The sequence below is a fragment of the Oncorhynchus nerka genome, linkage group LG28, assembly GCF_034236695.1.
Source record: "Oncorhynchus nerka isolate Pitt River linkage group LG28, Oner_Uvic_2.0, whole genome shotgun sequence".
NCBI lineage: Eukaryota > Metazoa > Chordata > Actinopteri > Salmoniformes > Salmonidae > Oncorhynchus > Oncorhynchus nerka.
The window spans coordinates 22,359,300-22,378,416 of NC_088423.1; the positions used below are offsets into that span (position 1 = coordinate 22,359,300).

At 45.4% G+C, this 19,117-nt stretch overlaps 1 protein-coding gene across 1 annotated transcript in view; it reads right to left on the reverse strand.

Moving 5' to 3' along the window:
• Positions 1–19,117, reverse strand: part of ankfn1a (ankyrin repeat and fibronectin type III domain containing 1a) — a 243,850-nt gene that overhangs the window by 140,474 nt on the left and 84,259 nt on the right. The window contains exon 6 of the mRNA XM_065012544.1: positions 18,309–18,346. Within this exon, the coding sequence (XP_064868616.1) occupies positions 18,309–18,346 (38 nt within the window). The remainder of the gene's footprint in view (positions 1–18,308; positions 18,347–19,117) is intronic.

The window sequence follows — 19,117 nt, forward strand, 5'->3', positions numbered from 1 at the left end:
TTAAAGGCCTAGTGCAGTCAGGAATGTGATTTTCCTGAGTTTTATATACACTGAGTGTACAAAACATTAGGAACACCTTACTAATATGGAGTTGCACCCCCTTTTGCTCTCAGAACAGCCTCAATTCACCAGGACATGGACTCTACAAGGTGTCAAATGCGTTCAGCTGGGATGCTGGCCCATGGTGATGCTGATGCTTCCCACAGTTGTGTCAAGTTGGCCGGATGTACTTTGGGTGGTGGACCACCTTTGATACACAAGTGAAACTGTTGAGAGTGAAAAACCCAGCAGTGTTGCATTTGGTGAGACAAACCGTATGCCTGGCACCTACTACCATACCCTGTTCAAAGGCACTTAAATATTTTGTCTTGCCCATTCACCCTCTAAATGAGACACACACAATGCATGTGTCAACTGTATCAAGGGTTAAAAATCCTTCATTAACCCGTCTCCTCCCCTTCATCTCCACTGATTGAAGTGGATTTAACAAGTGACATCAACAAGGGATTCACCTGGTCAGTCTCATGGAAAGAGCAGGTGCTCCTAATGTTAGGTACTTAATTGTTACACAGAAATTATTTGATATCAGCCTCCCGAGTGGCGCAGTGGTCTAAGGCACTGCATAGCAGTGCTTGAGGCGTTACTGCAAACCCGGGTTTGATCCCGGGCTGTGTCGCAGTGAGACCCATGAGGCGGTGCACAATTAGCCTAGCGTCGTACTGGGTTAGGAGAGGGTTTGGCCTCCCGGGATGTCCTTGTCCCGTTGTGCTCTAGCGACTCCTGAGGTGGGCCGGGCAGAGTGCATGCTGACACGGTCGCCAGGTGCAGCTGTTTCCTCTGATTGCCGAGGCTGGCTTCTGGGTTAAGCAAGCAGTGCGGCTTGGCAGGGTTGGGTTTCGGAGGATGTATGGCTCTCCATTACTACTTATCTCAATTTGATATTGAGATAAAAACGGCTGCATTGAAAGGACGGTTTCTGCAATTCTACAAATTTTGTAATGACTGTTAATATGATATCTGAGTGAGAATGACTAACAGCATCAATGAGGACCTCCTGGAGGTAGGGCACCTGGGCACGTGCCCTGCGAGCCCAGTTGGTATTCTACAAGTTAAGACAACTGGCTAGACTACCTACCAATCTAAAAAGTCTTAGCTGAAATGGCTACTTGAGTGACATAAGAGAAAATCTGCTGATACACAACCACATTTTGAAATTGCACCTGATGTATTCTACTATTTTTACTCTCAATAGTAAGTTGAGACCCCTCCCTCCCTCCATCTGTGTGTGTGTTTGATAAGGTGAGGATATGTATGATTGCATATTGGATTCCCACAGTGTGAATGCTTGATCACGACCCTGATGTTCCCTGAAGTACGCTTTGTTTGTATGTGTGTGTGTGTGGGTGGATGGATGGATGGTGGATGGAATGACTACCATTGATTATCAGGAGACGTGCAAATAAAACACAAACACACAGAAACACACACACACACTTTATAAGCTAGAGGAAAGGTGTTTGTTTAGCTTAAATGCATAGCTACGTTCTAAAAACCATGAGAACGTCAAAATACATTTATGTGTAATTTTCAATTAGGTTACCACTTTAAAAAGCAGTGTTCATCTAGGTCAGGGCTCTCCAACCCGGTTTCTGGAGCGATTTTCGCTCTAACCCTAATCTAGCGCACCTGATTCTAGTAATTAGCTGGGGTTGAAACCTAAACCTACAGAAGAGTAGCTTTCCAGGAACAGGGTGGAAAGCCCAGATCTAGGTAGAGTCAGTGACAGTAAATGTTCAAATTAACAAACTAAAACCACATGGTCGCCATGACTGCAGGTCTGGCAATGAATCAGAGGGAGCGATATAAAAGAGAGAGAGAGAACAAACATGTTGAATGCTTGTGAGAAAAAGAGAGACAGGGTAGGGAATTTCGGCAATCACAAATTTCGGCGATCACTTCAGAATCTCAGAGTGGCTTTAGGTAATTTCAGAAAGATGTTATAATGTAACATATATAGATCAGATATGGATCAACACTTTAATTATGCATCCAGACGCAACATGTAAAGTGTTGGTCCCATGTTTCATGAGCTTAAATAAAAGATCCCAGAAATGTTCCATCTGCACAAAAAACTTATTTCTCTAAAGTTTGTTGCACAGATTTGTTTACTGCCCTGTAAATTAGAATTTCTCCTTTGCCAAGATAATCCATCCACCTGACAGGTGTGACATATCAAGAAGCAGATTAAACAATATGCTCATCACACAGGTGCAACTTGTGCTGGTGACAATAAAAGGTCTGTCACATGGAATTGACGCTGGAGAGACGAAGCAGGTACGGAGTAAAACATTTAATATATAACGGACATGAAACGAGACAGGAACAGCGAACAGGTAACACAAACCAAAAAACAATTGATGCAAAAGCGGGGAACAGAGCTTGGGAACGGACAAATATAGGGGAGGTAATAACAGGTGATGAGTGAGTCCAGGTGAGTCCAATATCACTGATGTGCGTGACGAGGAAGGCAGGTGTGCGTGATGGATTACATTTACATTTAAGTCATTTAGCAGACGCTCTTATCCAGAGCGACTTACAAATTGGTGCATTCACCTTATGACATCCAGTGGAACAGCCACTTTACAATAGTGCATCTAAATCTTTTAAGGGGGGGTGAGAAGGATTACTTTATCCTATCCTAGGTATTCCTTAAAGAGGTGGGGTTTCAGGTGTCTCCGGAAGGTGGTGATTGACTCCGCTGTCCTGGCGTCGTGAGGGAGTTTGTTCCACCATTGGGGGGCCAGAGCAGCGAACAGTTTTGACTGGGCTGAGCGGGAACTGTACTTCCTCAGTGGTAGGGAGGCGAGCAGGCCAGAGGTGGATGAACGCAGTGCCCTTGTTTGGGTGTAGGGCCTGATCAGAGCCTGGAGGTACTGAGGTGCCGTTCCCCTCACAGCTCCGTAGGCAAGCACCATGGTCTTGTAGCGGATGCGAGCTTCAACTGGAAGCCAGTGGAGAGAGCGGAGGAGCGGGGTGACGTGAGAGAACTTGGGAAGGTTGAACACCAGACGGGCTGCGGCGTTCTGGATGAGTTGTAGGGGTTTAATGGCACAGGCAGGGAGCCCAGCCAACAGCGAGTTGCAGTAATCCAGACGGGAGATGACAAGTGCCTGGATTAAGACCTGCGCCGCTTCCTGTGTGAGGCAGGGTCGTACTCTGCGGATGTTGTAGAGCATGAACCTACAGGAACGGGCCACCGCCTTGATGTTATTTGAGAACGACAGGGTGTTGTCCAGGATCACGCCAAGGTTCTTAGCGCTCTGGGAGGAGGACACAATGGAGTTGTCAACCGTGATGGCGAGATCATGGAACGGGCAGTCCTTCCCGGGAGGAAGAGCAGCTCCGTCTTGCCGAGGTTCAGCTTGAGGTGGTGATCCGTCATCCACACTGATATGTCTGCCAGACATGCAGAGATGCGATTCGCCACCTGGTCATCAGAAGGGGGAAAGGAGAAGATTAATTGTGTGTCGTCTGCATAGCAATGATAGGAGAGACCATGTGAGGTTATGACAGAGCCAAGTGACTTGGTGTATAGCGAGAATAGGAGAGGGCCTAGAACAGAGCCCTGGGGGACACCAGTGGTGAGAGCACGTGGTGAGGAGACAGATTCTCGCCACGCCACCTGGTAGGAGCGACCTGTCAGGTAGGACGCAATCCAAGCGTGGGCCGCGCCGGAGATGCCCAACTCGGAGAGGGTGGAGAGGAGGATCTGATGGTTCACAGTATCGAAGGCAGCCGATAGGTCTAGAAGGATGAGAGCAGAGGAGAGAGAGTTAGCTTTAGCAGTGCGGAGCGCCTCCGTGATACAGAGAAGAGCAGTCTCAGTTGAATGACTAGTCTTGAAACCTGACTGATTTGGATCAAGAAGGTCATTCTGAGAGAGATAGCGGGAGAGCTGGCCAAGGACGGCACGTTCAAGAGTTTTGGAGAGAAAAGAAAGAAGAAGGGATACTGGTCTGTAGTTGTTGACATCGGAGGGATCGAGTGTAGGTTTTTTCAGAAGGGGTGCAACTCTCGCTCTCTTGAAGACGGAAGGGACGTAGCCAGCGGTCAGGGATGAGTTGATGAGCGAGGTGAGGTAAGGGAGAAGGTCTCCGGAAATGGTCTGGAGAAGAGAGGAGGGGATAGGGTCAAGCGGGCAGGTTGTTGGGCGGCCGGCCGTCACAAGACGCGAGATTTCATCTGGAGAGAGAGGGGAGAAAGAGGTCAGAGCACAGGGTAGGGCAGTGTGAGCAGAACCAGCGGTGTCGTTTGACTTAGCAAACGAGGATCGGATGTCGTCGACCTTCTTTTCAAAATGGTTGACGAAGTCATCTGCAGAGAGGGAGGAGGGGGGAGGGGGAGGAGGATTCAGGAGGGAGGAGAAGGTGGCAAAGAGCTTCCTAGGGTTAGAGGCAGATGCTTCGAATTTAGTGTGGTAGAAAGTGGCTTTAGCAGCAGAGACAGAAGAGGAAAATGTAGAGAGGAGGGAGTGAAAGGATGCCAGGTCCGCAGGGAGGCGAGTTTTCCTCCATTTCCGCTCGGCTGCCCGGAGCCCTGTTCTGTGAGCTCGCAATGAGTCGTCGAGCCACGGAGCGGGAGGGGAGGACCGAGCCGGCCTGGAGGATAGGGGACATAGAGAGTCAAAGGATGCAGAAAGGGAGGAGAGGAGGGTTGAGGAGGCAGAATCAGGAGATAGGTTGGGTCGGCGCGATACCATCCGAGTAGGGGCAGTGTGGGAAGTGTTGGATGAGAGCGAGAGGGAAAAGGATACAAGGTAGTGGTCGGAGACTTGGAGGGGAGTTGCAATGAGGTTAGTGGAAGAACAGCATCTAGTAAAGATGAGGTCGAGCGTATTGCCTGCCTTGTGAGTAGGGGGGGGAAGGTGAGAGGGTGAGGTCAAAAGAGGAGAGGAGTGGAAAGAAGGAGGCAGAGAGGAATGAGTCAAAGGTAGACGTGGGGAGGTTAAAGTCGCCCAGAACTGTGAGAGGTGAGCCGTCCTCAGGAAAGGAGCTTATCAAGGCATCAAGCTCATTGATGAACTCTCCGAGGGAACCTGGAGGGCGATAAATGATAAGGATGTTAAGCTTGAAAGGGCTGGTAACTGTGACAGCATGGAATTCAAAGGAGGCGATAGACAGATGGGTAAGGGGAGAAAGAGAGAATGACCACTTGGGAGAGATGAGGATCCCGGTGCCACCACCCCGCTGACCAGAAGCTCTCGGGGTGTGCGAGAACACGTGGGCGGACGAAGAGAGAGCAGTAGGAGTAGCAGTGTTATCTGTGGTGATCCATGTTTCCGTCAGTGCCAAGAAGTCGAGGGACTGGAGGGAGGCATAGGCTGAGATGAACTCTGCCTTGTTGGCCGCAGATCGGCAGTTCCAGAGGCTACCGGAGACCTGGAACTCCACGTGGGTCGTGCGCGCTGGGACCACCAGATTAGGGTGGCCGCGGCCACGCGGTGTGGAGCGTTTGTATGGTCTGTGCAGAGAGGAGAGAACAGGGATAGACAGACACATAGTTGACAGGCTACAGAAGAGGCTACGCTAATGCAAAGGAGATTGGAATGACAAGTGGACTACACGTCTCGAATGTTCAGAAAGTTAAGCTTACGTAGCAAGAATCTTATTGACTAAAATGATTAAAATGATACAGTACTGCTGAAGTAGGCTAGCTGGCAGTGGCTGCGTTGTTGACTTTGTAGGCTAGCTGGCAGTGGCTGCAGTGCTGCTATGATAGGACTGCATGATGCAGGGCAGCCTGGCGCCCTCAAGTGCCAGGGGGGGAAGAGCAGGAGCAGACGTGACAGTACCCCCCCTCTAGGGGTGCCACCCGGTGTCCCACCTGGGCGAACTGGGCGAGACATGGGCGCTGGGCAAGCCGGTTGGGGCGTGGAAGCCCAACGAACCGAATCCACCCCGACGTCACCAACAAAACAAAAAACAAACAAAAATACTCCTGGACCGGGCTGGGCGAGCAAGATCTGACGATCCGGCTGTGGCCCAACGTGGGATGGGCGCCATCCGAGTCAACCGGGGCAAGGAAACCTCTCGAGCCAGTTAGGGCGTGGAAGTGGGGATGCCACAATATCAACCGTTACGCAGGTACATCCCGATGCTTCATGTGTGGGCTTCTGCTTTCTGTCACAAGGAATTGACGCTGGAGAGACGAAGCAGGTACGGGGAGTATATATAACGGACATGGAACGAGACAGGAACAGCTTCAGCAAACAGGTAACACAAACCAAAAAAACAATTAATCCAGAAGCGGGGAACAGTGGTGGGGAACTGACAAATATAGGGGAGGTAATAACAGGTGATGAGTGAGTCCAGGTGAGTCCAATATCGCTGATGTGCGTGACGAGGAAGGCAGGTGTGTGTGATGGATGATAGGAGTGCGTGAAGCAGGAGCAGACGTGACAAGGTCACTCCAAAATGTGCAGTTTAGGCACACAACACAATGGCACAGATGTCTCAAGTTTGGAGGGAGCATGCAATTGGCATGCTGACTGCAGGAATGTCCACCAGAGCTGTTGCCAGATAATTTAATATTAATTTCTCAACCATATAAGCCACCCCCGACGTCATTTTAGAGAATTTGGCAGTATGTCAAACGGGCCACACAACCACAGACCACGTGTATGGTGTTACGTGGGCGAGAGGTTTGCTGATGTCAACGTTGTGAACATAGTTCCCCATGGTGGCGGTGGGGTTATGGTACGGGCAGTGTCATGACTGACCACGAGAATCCAAATAGGTCAGATCAGGTTTGCAATGAATAACTTCAAATCAGACTCCAACTCACCCATAAAGGGGAAAGAAAATAACTAGTGGGGATCAACAACTCATGTCCTGTTGTAAATCAAGAGAGAAGATCCAGGCCTGTGCTCTCCAAATTCATCAAAGGAATGTGCTTTGGTCAGAGAATAATCAGAGGCAATATATAGGACACTAATGTCATTTGTTTGATATTTTGTGATGTCATTAAAATGTTATAAAAGAAATACTGTAACTTTGAAAGTATGCCCACTAAATGGATAAAGTTTCCATACTATGGGTTGTGCATGTAATATGAAAATGATGAAAGTGTTTTTGTTAAGAGACGGATGTGATTTGAGAATTTATAAGAGATAATTTCCATAACATTGCATAGTGAGTAATCACCACCCCGGAGTGAGGTCAGAGAGCGTGCCAGCCTGCTGGAACCTCCCCTTTATAGCAACATATATGAATGATGGGTTACGAATTAACACATCAGACCAGAAAGGCGTGAAGCTGCAGCTGCGCGTTTAAAATGGTTTGAACTTTGAATCTCAACATGAGCTGGAGATGATAAACTCACCTCCCGCACAATCACTGGTACGGCTGATTAGCTGTCCTAAGTAAAGTATATTCTAAAGCTGATTTAAGTAGGACGATCCTGTTACTCTGCTCAAACCATCGTATTACGCTACTCTCATCACCCCACTGGGGAACTATCGATACGGCTGGCTAGCCTATCTTCAAAGAAGTATATTCAAGAGCAAATGGAAGGAAAATCAACTTAGTAGTTCTGTTCAGGACTAAATGACAAATCCCTGGATACCGGACAACTATGAAGGACAACAGTAGAAGAGTTGTTGGGACCATTTCGGACAATCAAAACCTTACAAGCATGCCGCAAAAAGGCCCAACCCCCTTTCCAACCCCCTTTCCCTTTCCAAGGTGTAAAGGATCTTTCCACAATTCCTGAAAGCTGAAAATGTCCCAGTTCTTCCATGGTCTGCATACTCACCAGACATTTCACCCATTGAGCAAGATTGGGATGCTCTGGATCAACATGTACGACAGTGTGTTCCAGTTTGCGCCAGTATTGAGTAATTTCGCACAGCCATTGAAGAGGAGTGGGACAATATTGCACAGGCCACAATCAACAGCCTGATCGACTATATACAAAAGAGATGTGTCGGGCTAGATGAGACAAATACTGACAGTTTTTTTTAATCCACGCCCCTGCTTTTCTTTTTAAAGGTATCTATGACCAACAATCAGTGCACACGGAAGGTTTTCAGACTCCTTGACTTTTTCCATCTTGGTACGTTACAGTCTTACTCTAAAATTGATTAAATAGTTTTTTCCTTCATCAATCTACACACAATTCTCCATAATGACGAAGCAAAAACATTTATTTAGAAATTTTTGCAAATGGAAAAAAAAAAAAAAAAAAACGGAAATATTGCATTTACATAAGTATTCGGACCCTTTACTAAATTTGTTGAAGCACCTTTGACAGTGATTACAGCCTAGAGTCGTTTTGGGTATGACGCTATAAGCTTGGCACACCTGTATTTGGGGATTTCTCTTAATCTTCTCTGTAGATACTCTCAAGCTTGTTAGGTTGTATGGGGATTGTCGCTGCACGGCTGTTTTCAGGTCTCCCCAGAGATGTTCGGGCTCTGGCTGGGCCACTCAAGGACATTCAGACACTTGTCGCAAAGCCCCTCCTGTGTTGTCTTGGCTGTATGCTAAGGGTTGTTGTCCTGTTGGAGGGGACCTTTGCCACAGTCTGAGGTCCTGAGCGCTCTGTAGCAGGTTTTCATCAAGGATCTTTGCTCTGTTCATCTTTCCCTCGATCCTGACTCATCTCTCAGTCCCTGCCGCTGAAAAACATCCCCACAGCATGATGCTGCTACCACCATGCTTCACCATAGGGATGGTGCCAGGCTTCCTCCTGACGTGATGCTTGGCATTCAGGCCAAAGGGTTCAATCTTGGTTTCATCAGACCAGAAAATCTTGTTTCTCATGGTCAGAGTCCTTTATGTGTCTTTTGGCAAAGTCCAAGTGGGCTGTCATGCTCCTTTTACTGAGGAGTGGCTTCTGTCTGGCCACTCTACCATAAATACCTGAATGGTGGAGTGTTGCAGAGATGGTTGTCCTTGTGGAAGGTTCTCTCAACTCCACAGAAGAACTCTGGAGCTCTGCCAGGATGACCATCGGGTTCTTGGTCACCTCCCTGACCAAGGCCCTTCTCCCCTGATTGCTCAGTTTGGCCGGTCGGCCAGCTCTAAGAAGATTCTTGGTGGTTCCAAATGATGGAGGCCACTGTGTTCTTGGGGACCTTCAACGTTGCAGAAATGTTTTGGTACCCTCCGCCAGATCTGTGCCTCGAAATAATCCTGTCTCAGAGCTCTGCGGTCAACTAATTCGACCTCGTGGCTTGGTTTTTTCTCTGACATGCACTGTCAACTGTGGAACCTTATATAAACAGGCTTGTGCATTTCCAAATCATGTCCAATCAATTTAAAATTGACCACAGGTGGACTCCAATCAAGTTGTGGAAAGATCTAATGATGATCAATGGAAACAGGAGCACCTGAGCTCAATTTTGAGTCTCATAGCAAACGGTCTGAATACTTATGTAAATAAGGTTTTTGTTTATTTTTAATACATTTGCAAAAATGTCAAAATCTGTTTTCGCATTGTCATTCTGGGGTATTTTTTTTTACATTTAATCCATTTCAGAATAAGGCTGTAACATAAAATGTGGAAAAAGGAAAGGGGTCTGAATACTTTCCGAATGCAATGTATCTGTATTCCCAGTCATGTGAAATCCATAGATTAGAGCCAAATTTATTTATTTCAATTGACCGATTTGCTTATTTGAACTGTAACTCAGTAAAATCTTTGAAATTGTTGCATGTTGCGTTTATGTTTGTTCAGTATAGTTTGAAGCCGACATAATGGATATCACATAACGAGAGGTGCTCAAATAAACGTAGCTTCAAGTAATGGGAGTAAATAGCATTCTGCATAGTAGTACAGTGTGTGACATTTTGAAAATGTAGTCATCAAAGATTGGATTAGGGCTGTCCCCGACAACAACAAAAAAAATTGTTGACTGAGAGACATCTGTTCTTTCGACCAATTGATTGGTCAATTATTTTTCTATATACTGTACAGACAGACCCTATTTCTTTATAAAATCACCTATATGTTGGCTACAGGGTCGTCTGATGCTTTAAGCACTGCGATTAAAAATGAAGACACACAAATTACTAAATAGGGAGCCAGAGATCAATAACCATACCAGAAGAAAAAAACCTGGACCCGACTTTCGGCAGATTCTTCCGTTACGCTCCTGAAGTTGCCGGTAATGGGTTACACCAGTGGTTGGCAACCTTTTCCATTTGGAGTACCAAGTTATTGTGCCATTTCTACATGATCTGCGTGGCAGTTATGATTTTCATAGGCTCATTTTCGTGGAACAGTTTCATATAATTTATAAAAAAGTCTTCATATCTCAAAATCAATGTGATTTGGTTAATCAATATTAAATTTAAATGAAGATTATACAAATGTAAAAGTAACTTCTATCGCCATTGCCAATATGTAAAAATAGCCCACATAGAGCCAATAAATAAAAACATTGCAGCCAGCAGGTATAAAATATCCTGATAAAAATAAATATCCTATAAATCACATTGGCTAAGCATGGCCTGTCTGCAAGGAACTTGAAACATTGTATCAACTATTAACTTGGTCAAGCCCAAAGCTCCTGCTAGCAAACTTGCAACATTGTATAAAATATTCTGGGCCCCCAGAGTTTCCCACTGGACAGAGAGACACAGCTGTAAGATAAGAAGTAATCAAGTAGGCCGATTTTATGACATTTCCACCGGATCAGAGCATGAAGTTTTTCCCCTTTCATGCTAAGTGGTTATCGAAAGGGAGAGATCTGGAAAGATTTTTCAAATAGGCTACGTTGAGGAACTATTGTCATTCTCAGTAAAAAATATAATTCACTTGCTGTTTGAGGTGAAGAAAACATTACTCTGAGAAGCTCCATGGTGATGGAGAGTTAAGACAATCAGAAATAGTATCAGATCCCCAAATGGGCACATTATAGGACAACATTTACACGCAGGCCAGGTAGCCTAGGTAGCCAGGTAGCCTAGGCCTACTTCTATATGTAATCAGGTGCATGTCCATACTCATGATTGACAAGAGCACTCCAAACAAAACTCTTAAATGGAATGAATTAAACCAAAACTTTCTCACAAGTGTAGCCTAGGTTGTGTGCACTGCAAACAACGCGTCCACTCCTACAATGACAAATCAAATCAAAATCAAATTTTATTTGTCACATAAACATGGTTAGCAGATGTTAATGCGAGTGTAGCAAAATGCTTGTGCTTCTAGTTCCGACAATGCAGTAATAACCAACAAGTAATCTAACTAACAATTCCTAAACTACTGTCTTATACACAGTGTAAGGGGATAAAGAATATGTACATAAGGATACATGAATGAGTGATGGTACAGAGCAGCATAGGCAAGATACAGTAGATGGTATCGAGTACAGTATATACATATGAGATGAGTATGTAAACAAAGTGGCATAGTTGAAGTGGCTAGTGATACATGTATTACATAAGGATGCAGTCGATGATATAGAGTACAGTATATACGTATGCATATGAGATTAATAATGTAGGGTAAGTAACATTATATAAGGTAGCATTGTTTAAAGTGGCTAGTGATATATTTACATCATTTCCCATCAATTCCCATTATTAAAGTGGCTGGAGTTGAGTTAGTGTCAGTGTCAGTGTGTTGGCAGCAGCCACTCAATGTTAGTGGTGGCTGTTTAACAGTCTGATGGCCTTGAGATAGAAGCTGTTTTTCAGTCTCTCGGTCCCAGCTTTGATGCACCTGTACTGACCTCGCCTTCTGGATGATAGCGGGGTGAACAGGCAGTGGCTCGGGTGGTTGATGTCCTTGATGATCTTTATGGCCTTCCTGTAACATCGGGTGGTGTAGGTGTCCTGGAGGGCAGGTAGTTTGCCCCCGGTGATGCGTTGTGCAGACCTCACTACCCTCTGGAGAGCCTTACGGTTGAGGGCGGAGCAGTTGCCGTACCAGGCGGTGATACAGCCCGCCAGGATGCTCTCGATTGTGCATCTGTAGAAGTTTGTGAGTGCTTTTGGTGACAAGCCAAATTTCTTCAGCCTCCTGAGGTTGAAGAGGCGCTGCTGCGCCTTCTTCACGATGCTGTCTGTGTGAGTGGACCAATTCAGTTTGTCTGTGATGTGTATGCCGAGGAACTTAAAACTTGCTACCCTCTCCACTACTGTTCCATCGATGTGGATAGGGGGGTGTTCCCTCTGCTGTTTCCTGAAGTCCACAATCATCTCCTTAGTTTTGTTGACGTTGAGTGTGAGGTTATTTTCATGACACCACACTCCGAGGGCCCTCACCTCCTCCCTGTAAGCCGTCTCGTCGTTGTTGGTAATCAAGCCTACCGCTGTTGTGTCGTCCGCAAACTTGATGATTGAGTTGGAGGCGTGCGTGGCCACGAAGTCGTGGGTGAACAGGGAGTACAGGAGAGGGCTCAGAACGCACCCTTGTGGGGCCCCAGTGTTGAGGATCAGCGGGGAGGAGATGTTGTTGCCTACCCTCACCACCTGGGGGCGGCCCGTCAGGAAGTCCAGTACCCAGTTGCACAGGGCGGGCTCGAGCCCCAGGGTCTCGAGCTTGATGATGAGCTGTAGTCGATGAACAGCATTCTCACATAGGTATTCCTCTTGTCCAGATGGGTTAGGGCAGTGTGCAGTGTGGTTGAGATTGCATCGTCTGTGGACCTATTTGGGCGGTAAGCAAATTGGAGTGGGTCTAGGGTGTCAGGTAGGGTGGAGGTGATATGGTCCTTGACTAGTCTCTCAAAGCACTTCATGATGACGGAAGTGAGTGCTACGGGGCGGTAGTCGTTTAGCTCAGTTACCTTAGCTTTCTTGGGAACAGGAACAATGGTGGCCCTCTTGAAGCATGTGGGAACAGCAGACTGGTATAGGGATTGATTGAATATGTCCGTAAACACAGCGGCCAGCTGGTCTGCGCATGCTCTGAGGGCGCGGCTGGGGATGCCGTCTGGGCCTGCAGCCTTGCGAGGGTTAACACGTTTAAATGTCTTACACACCTCGGCTGCAGTGAAGGAGAGACCGCATGTTTTCGTTGCAGGCCGTGTCAGTGGCACTGTATTGTCCTCAAAGCGGGCAAAAAAGTTATTTAGTCTGCCTGGGAGCAAGACATCCTGGTCCGTGACTGGGCTGGATTTCTTCCTGTAGTCCGTGATTGACTGTAGACCCTGCCACATGCCTCTTGTGTCTGAGCCATTGAATTGAGATTCTACTTTGTCTCTGTACTGACGCTTAGCTTGTTTGATAGCCTTGCGGAGGGAATAGCTGCACTGTTTGTATTCGGTCGTGTTACCAGACACCTTGCCCTGATTAAAAGCAGTGGTTCGCGCTTTCAGTTTCACGCGAATGCTGCCATCAATCCACGGTTTCTGGTTAGGGAATGTTTTAATCGTTGCTATGGGAATGACATCTTCAACGCACGTTCTAATGAACTCGCACACCGAATCAGCGTATTCGTCAATGTTGTTATCTGACGCAATACGAAACATATCCCAGTCCACGTGATGGAAGCAGTCTTGGAGTGTGGAGTCAGCTTGGTCGGACGAGCGTTGGACAGACCTCAGCGTGGGAGCCTCTAGTTTTAGTTTCTGTCTGTAGGCAGGGATCAACAAAATGGAGTCGTGGTCAGCTTTTCCGAAAGGGGGGCGGGGCAGGGCCTTATATGCGTCGCGGAAGTTAGAGTAACAATGATCCAAGGTTTTTCCACCCCTGGTTGCGCAATCGATATGCTGATAAAATTTCTTGTTTTCAGATTAGCTTTGTTAAAATCCCCAGCTACAATGAACGGTAAAAATGTAATAATAATATATTGAATGCATTAACTAGTTGCTCCTACCCTCTACTTTTTTGAACATTTTGTTAAAAATCGCGCAACATTTCAGCGCCCTGCTACTCATGCCAGGAATATAGTACGTTCATATGGTTAGAATGTGTGTATAGGAAACCCTCGGACGTTTTTAAAACTGGTTAAATCACGACTGTGGCTATTACATAACGTGCGTTACATCGGAAAGCGCAGGAAAACCTGATCACAGAAAATGGAAATAAATATCCTTGCGCCACTTCCAGCAATTGTTAACAGTGAGCCGAATTAGATAAGACCGAGCATTCAACTCCCACAGCATCCCCATGTAGTCGAGTATCTTGTGAATTTAATCCTCTTTGATTCTTGGTTGAACCGAAAGAGGGGCACGACGTACCTCCGGTCTCCGCCCAGATCATTCCGGAAGAGCTCTCTCCTGAAATTTTTTCCAAGACGACAGCTAATGATATGTACATCGCCTACGGATGAATTTTATCGCTTATTAACGTTTACTAATACCTAAAGTAGCATTACAAACGTATTTCGAAGTGTTTTGTGAAAGTTTATCGTCTACTTTTTGAATTTTAAAAAATGACGTTACGTTGTGAAATCGCTGTTTTTTTCGTTTATCACACAGTCTACATATAACGATATCTTGGCTTTATATGGCCCGATTTAATCGAAATAAAGACCCAATAGTGTTTATGGGACATCTAGGAGTGCCAACAAAGAAGATGGTGAAAGGTAATGACTGTTTTCTATTTTATTGTGCGGTTTGTGTAACGCCAAAATGCTAATTATTTTGTTTACGTCCCCTGCTGTGCTTTTCTGTTGTAGTGTATTGGTGCATGCTATCAGATAATAGCTTCTCATGCTGTCGCCGAAAAGCATTTTAAAAATCTGACTTGTTGCCTGGATTCACAACGAGTGTAGCTTTAATTTGATACCCTGCATGTGTATTTTAATGAACTTTTGAGTTTTAACTAATACTATTAGCATTTAGCGTAGCACATTTGCATTTCCAGAGCTCTAGTTGGGACGCAAGCGTCCCAGGTAGAGGTAAGAGGTTAACAGAAATGACCATAACCAAACAAGCATTGTAGATGAGAAATTATGGTAATTAACAGTAAATGTACTACTGATGCTACTGGTGTGCCATCCCAACGGGTGTGTGTGTGTGTGTGTGTGTGGGGGTTGGTTCTTCAATCATTGTTGGGACCTAAGATCCCCAAAAGTCCCCACAAGGACGGAAAATTCTCCCTCGTTGGGACATTTCCCACGTCCCCATGAGGACAAAGGCTATTTTAAGCTTAAGTTAAGTTTAGGGTTAGGGAAAATTGGATTTTGAATGGAAATCAATTTGAGGTCCCCATGAGGATAGAAGAACAAAACTATGTATGTAGCCAGGCTGTCTGTTTGTGGGTGGTAGGATTGATCCAGTGTCCTAGCTTAGTAAAGCCCAGTAAATCCAGTGATCTGACGCACTAAAGCCTTCTGGCTGGCTGCAACGCACAGCTTCAGACATGTCAACAAGCACACGGATCAACACTCAATCACACACACTTTCACATAAACACACACATATCCCTCCTCTCTCCAGCTCCTTTTCTCAACTCCCATCATGATTAAGCATTCCTCTAGAGTCTAAACTCTACAAGCTTCGCAAACACTCTGGCCTAAACAAAATGGACTGGCAGGTAAAAGACAGAGCGACAGAGAAAAGGTAATGTACTGTTGCATCATCTCAACTCAGATAATCAAAAGAGAGCGAACAGCTACTGCAACATTGGCAGTCAAAGGGAGAGCAAAGTAGGCAAGTGTGTGTGTATGTGCATGACTGCATATTGTGCGTGTGATCGACTGATGTTCTACACACACAATGACTACATCATCTGCAGTGAGAGCCAGTGGGACCCGTGGAACTATTAAGAAGTGCCGTTTCTGGCTGTTGGTTGCCATGGTGACAAACCCAATGGTATAAGAGTGGCAGCATTCGGAAGAGATAGGCCAGGGGATATAGCTAATAAATAGGCAATCAGGTTGATTAGTTCCATCCTGGAGGGGTTTGCTCCATTTCACACTGTCTCTGGAATTAGAGGCTTTCACAATTCTGCTTTTAGTTGAGCAAGTGAGGGTCTTGTACATGATCGCTCATGTGCCACAAGTACAAGGGCGCACACACACACACACACACACACACACACACACACACACACACACACACACACACACACACACACACACACACACTGTACTCCTCTGATAATGCCTTACAGAGGTCTATTGAGGGGTTTGAATAGAGACTTTGTAGAGGTAAGAAAGGGGACACAGCAGACCCAACACACACCCTGGGTCTAAGTAGAAGCTTTAGAGAACACATAGAAGAGATGCATTTACACAAGACTATAGCCCCTTCATACACACACTACAGACAGACCCAAACCCCTCCATTCATTCATCAATCACTAGAGCCCATTGGTATGTGTGTCAGACAGGAGAAAGCTCAATAGACTTCTATAGTGATTCCATTCAAAAGGCACTTCTTTAACCTACGGTGTAGGCAGAATAGGGTATGGGGTTGTGTGTGTTGAGTTGAGATGTTTTTTATTTTTTATTGTTTATATTAGGGTTAAGTGCCTTGCTCAAGGGCACATTGCCAGATTTTTCACCTTGTTGGGTATTTGAAACAGCAACCTTTTTGTTTACTGGCTCAATGGTCTAACCGCTAGGCTAGAGTACATGACGTCCTAGAGTACTTGAGCTTTTTCTTGTTGACCTGGGTTTAAGGGTTAAAGGTTAAGGTTAGGGTGGTTAAGATCAACATTAGAGGTTAGAAAGTGCTGTAGACTACATTCTCGCCAGAACATCATGACAACCATGTATTGGCAGAACACACAGATGGTGTGTGTGTGTGTGTGTGTGTGTGTGTGTATCTCTCTCTCTCGCTCTCTGTCCTCTACCCATCTCTGTGAAATCTGGAGTCAGCTACAGTATGTTGAGATGCATTCATTCCTCACCTCTCAGAGCATGTGTGGAGTGGAGTGTGTGTGTGTGTAGCGTGTGTGTTGAGCGTGTCCTTTCCACATCAGCACACGTGTGAGATGTGTATAAAGGCTAGAACATAACAACCCATTTATGTGGTTGTATTGTATTGTTGTATGTTTCAGTTATGTAATGTATTGATTGTTGCTGCCTTCTTGGCCAGGTCTCCCTTGAAAAAGAGACTGGGTCTCAATGGACTTTTCCTGGTTAAATAAAGATGTAATTTAAAAAAAAACGTTTCCACACCTCTGACATGAACATGTGTTTGTGTGTGTGCCTGTGCGTGCGTGCGTGTTTGTGTGTGCATGCTTGTAGGTGGTTGTTTTGGACTGTCATGACTGAAATGTTAAAGTATCGTCTATTTCAGACGTACTAATATGAGGTGATTTGAATGTCTGGTCACCTATTGTTTGACTGTCTTCCGCCCAATGCTGATCTTTTGCCCAATTATTGTTGCAGTATAAGGACAGTATGGTTGCACACGTGCACACAGACACGCCCCCTCCCCCTAACTATGGATCCCAGATCCAAGGACACTGATAATACGCACATTAATCTCCATGACTATGGAAGCCCTTGGGCATCACAACACAGTATAATAATATTCCATCAACATGACCCAGGTAAAGGCCACTAAGCCGCCAAGGCCACTGCTATCCAGCTTAAACTATACAGTAAGTGCTGTTGGATTGGCTAATTAACTCGCAAATGCCAAAGCTGTAAATGTGCAGTGTAATACTAATCAATGTAGTGCAATGAACAAAATAGCAATTATAGTTACTGGGAATTAACTAAAATATGCAAAAGACTAAAAAAAAATATTATACTGAGCAATTCACTATCCACAACAGGTTGGTCGCATCATGTTATCCAATCAAGAGATCTCTTACACACTCTCCATCAGAGAGCCCCTATTGGCTCAGAGCAGTGAGCCCGAAAGGTCTTAGAAGAGGTTCATTATTGCTAGAACGTGGCTTAAGCTATTTATTAATTCTTATAAAATATTGTACACTCTGCAGTGGGGACATAGAGAAAAGGTGAGCGGAGGATAAACTAGAAACAAATTAGCTGAAAGCTAATGCTTTGAATGAAGAGATTTGTTAATAAACTTGTTGAGCTGCAGACTATTTACAAAAATAACTGATTGGATTTATATACTGCTTTTCCAGATGCACAAAGTGCTTAGAACGGGGGTAAAATAGACAACTATAATCAACTCCTGATTTTTCTTTACAAATCTCACTACTGTAATTACCAAAGACTGCTCCGATAATGACATGCAAAGTTTGCGTCCCAAATAGCACCCCATTACCTTTATAGTGGACTACCTTTGACCATGACTATAGGGCTCTGGTCAGAAGTAGTGCACTATGTAGGGAAAAGGGTGCCATTTGGGACAAATCCTCTATCTGCAACCCCAATTGTGCAGCTGCCAGACAGCGAGACACAAGAAACGAGAGGACACTTACTTCTTCCTGGTCTCGTATCTGCCTGTTGATCCAAGACTCTGTAGAGGATAAAAAGAGAAGATAATAATTTTGTATGTTTGAGCACGGAGCTACGAATGCATAATACAACATCAATTCATGGGAAATTCCATTCTACATAAATTGTCTCATTAAAGTGGATCAATATTTAGCAAATAGCAAATAGTGCCCCCACCCTTCATTTCCCTTAGTTTTCCTGGAAAGACCAGATGTAAAGGCTACGTGGTAAAGGTTAAATAGTAAAACAGTATGCATCTCACTGAACTAAAACTGTGTTGGGAAAGCAGGACATATGTGGACAACTTCCGCAGAGAATGGACGAATTAAGAAAAAGAGGAGTTGATTGATTGGAAAAGGATTCACTGAGTACAAACCAGGGGATAACACGGTCAAGCAAATCCCCTCGTTTCCAACGTGGTCCCATGAAGTGAAACGTAGGATGTAGATATTATTCTCTTCAGATGACCTTCATACAATATTAACTGGTTTTACACTATGTGGCCAAAAGTATGTGCTCACCGAACATCTCATTCCAATATCATGGGCATTAATATGGAGTTGGCCCCTACTTTTCTGGGTAGGCTTTCTACTATCTGTTGGAACATCGATGCGGGGACTTGCTTCCATTCAGCCACTAGAGCATTAGTGAGGTCGGGCACTGATGTTGGGCTATTAGGAACGGATCGCAGTCAGCGTTCCAATTCATCCTAAAGGCGTTCGATGGGGCTGAGGTCAGGGCTCTGTGCAGGCCAGTCAAGTTCTTCTATAAACCATTTCTGTATGGACCTCGC